Here is a 7,598-nt window from a genome sequence, read left to right on the forward strand (position 1 = left end):
CCCTTCAGCAGAATCTTGCTGGCATGTGCATTAGTATCTAGGTTTGGTGGCTGATGATGGGATGGATTCCCGGATGGGGTCGTCTCTGGATAGTCCATCCTTTCATCTTAGCTCTAAGTGGTTACCTCACTTAGAATACTTTTTTTCTAGTTCCATCCCATTTGCCTGCAGATTTTATGATGTCCTTTTTTTTTTTTTTAAAGATGCTATGAAGGTGGCTGGACACCTTCCAGTGATGGAGCATCTTTGAGTGTGTATATACATACATGCATACACACACTCAAGAGTGATACAGCTGGATCTTGAGGTAGATCAGTTCCTGCCTTTGAGAGGAAAGAGTTTTGATTTCCATAGAGATTGTATAAGTTTTCACTCCCATCAACAATGGGTGGGTGTTCCCCTTATTCCTCATCATCACCAACATGAGCTTTCATTTGTGTTGTTGATTTTAGCCATTCTGACTGGTGTAAGAATCTCCACATTAGGTTTTTGATTTGTATTTTCCTGATGGCTTAGGATGTTGAACATTTCTTTAAGTGTTTCATAGCCACTCGCATTTCCTCTGTTGAGAATTCTCTGTTCAGATTTGTATCCCACTTTTTAATTGTGATATATTTTATATATATTTTGGGTATTAGTCCTCTATCAGATGTGGAGTTGGTAAAAATCTTTTCCCAGTATATAGGTTGTTGCTTTGTCCAGTTGATGGTGTCCTTTGTCTTACAGAAGCTTTTTAGTTTCTTGAGGTCCCATTTATCAATGTTGATCTTAGAGCCTGAGCTGTTGGTGTTCAGGAAGTCTTCTCCTGTGCCAATGAGTTCTCTACTTACTCTTCTGTCTGGTTCAGTATATCTAGTTTTATGTTGAGGTCTTTGATCCACTGGGCCTTAAGTTTTGTGCAGAGTCATAAATATGAATCTGTTTCCATTCTTCTACATGCAGACATCCAGTTTTGACCGGCACCATTTGTTGAAGATGCTGTCTTTTTTTTTTTTTTTCCTTCTTTCCAGTGTGTGTTTTTGCCTTCTTTGCCAAAAATCAGGTGTCCATAGGTGTGTGGATTCATATCTTGGTCTTCAGTTTTATGCCACTGATCAATGTGTCTATTTGTATTCCAACCCTGTGTGATTTCTGTTACTATAGTTCTGTGGTACAACCTGAAATTGGGACTGGTGAGACCTCCAACTGGTTTTTTGTTGTACAAGATTGTTTTAGCTATTCTGGGCTTTTTGTTTTTCCACATGAACGTGGAAATTGTCCCTTCAAGGACTGTAAAGAATTGTGTTGGAATTTTGATGGGGATTGCATTAAATCTGTAGATTGCTTTTGGTAGGATGGTCATTTTACTATGTTGATTTCTATTGATTCATGAGCATTGAAGACCTTTCCATCTTCTGATATCTTCAGTTTTTTTTCTTCAGAGAATTGAGGTTTTTATCATACAAGTCTTTGTGTGCTTGGTTAGAGTTACCCTAAGATATTTTATTGGGGGCTATTGTGAAAGGTGTTGTTTTCCTTATTTCTCAGTCCATTTGTCATTTGGATACAGGAGGGCTACTAATTTTTGTGAGTTCATCTTGTATTTACCCAAGTTGCTGAAAATGTTTATCAGCTGTAGAAGTTGCCTAGTGGAATTTTTAGAGTCCCTATACTATTGTATCATCTGCAAATGAAGATAACTTGACTTCTTTGTTTCCAATCTGTATCCCCTTGATCTCCTTCAGATATCTCATTGCTCTAGCTAAGACTTTAAGTCCTATATTGAATAGGTAGGTGAGAGTAGACAGCCTTGTCTTGTTCTTTGTTTTAGTGCAGTGGCTTTGAGTTTCTCTCTGTTTAATTTGGTGTTGGCTATTGCTTGCTATAAACTCTTAAGTGGTGTTTAACGATTGTCTCTGAAGACAGTCACAGGAAGACCCTGACCAGGCCTGTCATTATTCCCTAGAGGGCTGCTGCTTTGTTGAAAGTGAGTATCGGTTCACTTCTGAATCTTACACTGTTTTGTTTTTACAGAGTCTTTTATCCAGTCTTGTAAAATTGAATAGCTTGACCTTAGCTAGAAATTGCTTCCAGTTATATCCAGTGGGAGGTCCATCTCAGTTTTCCACCATTTATTCCCTCAACATGGAACACAATCGAATCAACAAAATCCCATTTGGAATTTTTTCCAGAGCTAAAGTGTTAAGTAAGCTGAATATGAAGGTAAGCATCTGGTGTGTGTGTGTGTGTGTGTGTGTGTGTGTGTGTGTGTGTGTGTTTGCTGTGATTCTCATTTTTGTTATTTTACTCTACATATGAAAAGTAGGTAATGCCTTGTTGATGAAATCTAAACTGTTAACAAAGATGCTAGAGCATCCTTAATATCTCAGTAGATAACAGATGTCTTCTTACTGAGCATACCCTTAGCAGTTTGTCCTCAAAGAACAATTATGGATGTATATAGAAATGCAACTGTAAGGATATATATTGTATAACCATATACCTCATAAATGCCAACTTATGCCAGAAGTTTAATTTTTTAAAGTAATATATCTAATAGAATAATATGGAACCACCAAAATTGATGCTTTAGACTAAGACTGTGTTAAATATCTTTTGCAGTATTCTCAGTTTGTTAAGTAAAAGATAAAGTATGCAAAAATACCTCCCTACACAAGTTTAAGCTACCTTAAATATGTTGGTTATTATGTTAAATTCTAAGGTGTTATGTAATTACAGTGAGCTGAGCTTTTTAAGACAGCATTCTCTTTGACTGTCGGAGTGATTGATGAGTTACTCTCAGGTTCTTTGCTTGTCCATATGCACTACTGTGAGCAGCTTTCACATTATTAATGAAATTTACTGTGGAGGGAGAAAAGTAAATGGAAAATTATTAGTCCTGTGATTTAATTTGTAGTGAACTAAATTACAGAAGCTAAGGGAAATGATTATATATCTAATCTTGAGTGCATCAGGGTAGGAGTCCAGGAAACCTAGGTTTCTTCAGACCCAGGTAGAGTCTTGTGACCCTTAACAGTCTAATCTGTGATTTCTTTGTTTCTATACTTTGTCATAACTCATTGGATGCAAATAAGTAAAAGAGTTAATTCAAGAAAATCTTTAAACCCACATAAAATTTCTTAGGCTGTTCGTGTGATAACAGGTCAGTGGTATCAGCCTTTCTGCCCATAGGTCATTGTACAGCAGTGCTGGTGGGTTAGCTTAGGGTCAGACTTCCTGCATAGTATGCCCAAGGCCCTGGGTTTAGTCCTCAGTATGAGTAATAAGAATTATCTTAGTTTCTAGTAGGGATACAGTGCTGGTGTTTGCTAGTTTTTACATTTGAATAGACATTTTTATAGCTCTGGTATTTTTAGAGTATATCTGCTTAGTCAGGTTTGCCTAAGGTTTCAGTAAAATAATGGGAAACTAGACCTTTGCCTTAAAATTTCTTCAAATGTGATAAATGATTAATAAAACATTTTTTTGGAAAAAGCAATGAAGCCTGACATTTTTCTCCTTATATATGTATAAATATGTTTTAATTAATTTATTTCTTTAGTTTGGATTTTCAAGACAGGTTTTCTCTATGTAGTTTTGACTGTCCTGGAACTTTCTCTGTAGATCAGGCTGGCCTCAAACTCTGTCAGAGATTCTCCTGTTTGTGCCTCACAAATGTTGGGATTAAAGGTGTGCCCTGCCATTTCTTGGCTTTTTAAAAGTTTTTTAAAACTACATTTATTTACTTGTTTGTGTTTATATGTATGTTTAAACAACATGGCTCATGTGTGGGGATCTGGGACAATTTTTGGCAGCCAATTCTCTCCTTCTACCATGTTTACCTTGATGGTCTGGCTGCTGGCAAGTCCCCCTCCCCACTGAGCTGTCTTGCCAATATCCTGTTCATATCTTAATTATTCTTATTTTACTCAGTGATTTCTGTACATTATTATAAAGTGGAGAAAGCCCATTTGTTAGTAGGATCTTTGAAATTTTGATCAATTTCTCTGATAATATATCAATATATCAATGATTTTTATTACACATACCCACTTAAGAAAATCTAGTTTAACCTAAAAATAAAAGCCTAATTAATTAAAACTTAGGAAGTTCAGAAGGTTTTTGGTGGTGGTGGAGTGGTGGTTTGTTTTGGTACATTTTATTCCTATTTTCTTCTTTTTTTTTAGATAATAACAAATGAGAGGAAGGTGTTCTGTTTAAGTATTTTGTTTGCAAAGGGAAACATAAATGGTGTGTTTGTGTCTATCATTCTACCTGGAATGCTTCTTGTTTTTGCCAGGACAATCAGTTAACATCACTTCCTTTGGATTTTGGAACCTGGACCAGTATGGTAGAATTGAATTTAGCGACTAATCAGCTCACAAAGATCCCAGAGGATGTGTCTGGTCTTGTTTCTCTTGAGGTGAGTATAGAGTATGAGTACTTCTAAATCCTGAGATTTAAAATCCTATTTGGGCCAAATTTGAAGCAAGCTTTATTCAGTATTAAATACTGACTATGAGATGGGTTTTGGTCAGGACCACTCCCTGGAATTTCCCAGCTGAGTGTCCCTGAAAAAGCATATGTAGAGGTTTTCATGGAGAAAAACTCATAGGCCACTGCACTTACCCATGAAAAAAACTACAGCTCCCAATATTCCAGGAAGTTACCTGGTTCTTGGGCGCATGGGGCTTACAGGATAATTTTGAGTATTATAACTTAGGATGCCTCAAAACCCTGCAAGCTACCTTATGAGCTTTGTGTTGATGTCAACAGTTTCTATTGGTTAAAGATTATAATTAGAAAAGGTCACAACTAGACTTCATTAGATGCACAACCCTATTTAGGATAGTGAGGTGTTTGACTGCTCTGAACCATCTCTACCTAACAAGCTTAGAGATTGAAATGCTGTATCTCTGAAGAGAAAGGTATCTAAAATTCAGCACCTTTAAAACATTTTTCCTTAGTTCCTTTTAGGAAACATGGCATTGTTAATAATTATGGATTTTTCAGATTGACATTCAGAACTTTTTATTGTATGGCTTTGACCTAATTATATCACTCCCCTGTGTGTTGGTAATGTGTTGTCCATATTTCTAGTTCTGTGTATAATCCTAGAGTCTTGCCTGGAACATTCCACTTTTTTTCTTTTACAAAAGCCCTTTTTTCTATAATTAAAGATCCATTTTTAGTCAAGAATGACTGCCACTGTCTTTGATTAGTGAAGTTTTCATCTTTAATAAATAGCTTACTAAGATAGTAAATATGCTATTTTAAAAATTTTTAAGAGCTTTTAATAATTATATTTTACTATATCGTAATGTGATGGTTCTAACCTTCCTAATACTGTGACCCTTTAATCTCTCATGGTGACCTCCAACCATAAAATTATTTTCATTGGTACTTCATAACTGTAATTTTGCTACTGCTATGAATTGTAATGTTAAAAATATCTGATGTGCGACCCTGTGAAAGGTTGTTGACCAGGCCAGGTCATCTTCAAATTCACTGTTTCTCCTGTTGGGGTTCCCAGTGTCACCTCCCCATTTCCATGCTGAGTGATATCTTCTCTGAGACAAAGGACAGCCCTTCTCAGCCCTTTAGGGGTTTTAGGATGCATTGAAATGAGATGTCTAAAGAGTAACTCCAGTGAGTTGATCTAGTCAGTTGTAAGTCAGTTGCTTGCCTTCCTTAAGTGAATATTTTAAGGAATTTTGAATAATCAGGTTCTCATTAATAATCTGGTCCTTATTAATAGTTATATTTTTTCACTGTCAAAATATTTTAATCTTAAGGCACATAGTTTTGTTTTTCTTTTTAACATTTATTTAAAAGTAAATTATTTCTTGGTTTCATTAGTTTTTAAGTAACTGAATTAAAATCTTTTTGTAGTAACTGTTAGTTTTAAAATGTTATATTAGTTATAACTTAATACTCATTTTTGGAAATTATCATTGCTTAATAAACTTTAATCCACATAATATCATATATAATATTTTGAGTCACAAGATGTTCTTAACCATTTCTACGTAGGTTCTAATATTATCAAACAATCTTCTAAAGAAGCTTCCCCACGGCCTTGGAAACCTTAGAAAGCTACGAGAATTAGACCTGGAGGAGAACAAGCTGGAGTCCTTGCCCAATGAGATTGCTTATCTTAAGGATTTGCAGGTAAGGCTCTTCCAGTGGCTTTAGAATTGTATAACTAAAGCTCTAAAGCTCGTAAAAACAATTCCAAATTGATTTTCTTTAGATTTTAATATAATTTTTGAAATAAAGAGTTCTGTCTTATTGTCCTTATATGAACATGAAATATAATATCTGCCTTTGTCCTCCTAACAAATAATAAGTAAGTCTTACTCAACTTAATTTACTTAATTATTGCGTTCATTAGATATATCAATTTAAGTACACATCAGTTGGAGAAAAGGCATGTGTAACTTTTTTGTTTTGTTAATCTTTTAGAAATTAGTCTTGACAAACAACCAGTTGACCACGCTTCCCAGAGGCATCGGTCACCTTACCAACCTCACACACCTTGGTCTTGGAGAGAACCTGCTCACTCACCTTCCTGAGGAAATTGGTAGGAACCTGTGGATGCGAGACACTGCCGGCTGAGCCCGTGCTTTCAAACAGATAGGTTTGAAAATACACTGCTTTGCAAATTCAGTTAAAGCAAGCTCAGGACTTTTAGTGGAGAGCTAGTGGTTTTACTCATGAGTTGTTAAAATCAATACTGTATTTGAGAATAGTTTAGAATGTTGTCCATAGATTTAATAAATCTCAATTTATAAACAAATGTTTCTTTTTTTCAAAATTATTTTATGTTCTTCCAAATGTAACAGTTCTGTGGCCTGAATTAAACTGGCAGTGTCCTGTGTCCTCCTCGCTCAGTGTCTGTGCTGAGAGGACACTTGGCTCCTGTGTCGTCCTCCCTCAGCAGCAGCGCTGGCACTTGAGGCATAGGCCACTCTGCATGGCTTCCAAAAGAACTTCTCTTGGTGGGCTTTGGGGTTAGTAGTCGTACTTGATTACTATCAGTGCCTAAGTTTACTTTTAGAGTTTTCCCAAATGTATTTATATCTATTATTTATATAATTAACAGAGCTACTTTGAATTTTGGCAGTGCAAGTTAGTTGAATAGTTCCTAAGTTAGTAATTCTATAGATTATGTTCTGCTTTCTATAATGTCCTGTTCTGGAAGTAAGAGAAAGAAGTAAAGAATGTTTTTGGAAGTGTAGACAATTTAAAAATTGGGCCTTAGCCATCTTTGTAGCTTTGGATAGTGACTTTCAGCCCTAATGTCCCATTCATAAATGAGGACAGTAACTTACTTTGTATAGGCTTTTCTGAGATTAAACATTCTACATGTAGACATAGCTGTCCCACTAGCTATTGGCTTACTGCCTTCCTAGTGTCGTTGGCAAGGAGTCTGTGTTTTGACTTTTAAAGTAAAGGTATAAAAATCTGTATGTGAACTCCTGACTGTCCCAGCGGAACCTCTGAGAATGGAGTGTTTCCAAAAAAAGCTTAAGCTTCAAAACCATTGTGATTTCATTGGTATAGAAAGTGACCTTATGGGCTGGTGAGATGGCTCAGTGGGTAAGAGCACCCGACTG

The 7,598-nt window shown here is 36.0% G+C and overlaps 1 protein-coding gene across 1 annotated transcript in view; it reads left to right on the forward strand.

The window, feature by feature from the left end:
* The window catches only part of Shoc2 (SHOC2 leucine rich repeat scaffold protein), a 47,386-nt gene that overhangs the window by 37,437 nt on the left and 2,351 nt on the right, over positions 1-7,598 (forward strand). The window contains exons 4-7 of the mRNA XM_029536323.1: positions 2,014-2,202; positions 4,280-4,402; positions 6,013-6,150; positions 6,445-6,562. Of these exons, the coding sequence (XP_029392183.1) occupies positions 2,014-2,202; positions 4,280-4,402; positions 6,013-6,150; positions 6,445-6,562 (568 nt within the window). The remainder of the gene's footprint in view (positions 1-2,013; positions 2,203-4,279; positions 4,403-6,012; positions 6,151-6,444; positions 6,563-7,598) is intronic.

Source organism: Mus pahari, chromosome 1 (genome assembly GCF_900095145.1).
Source record: "Mus pahari chromosome 1, PAHARI_EIJ_v1.1, whole genome shotgun sequence".
Classification (NCBI taxonomy): Eukaryota; Metazoa; Chordata; class Mammalia; order Rodentia; family Muridae; genus Mus; species Mus pahari.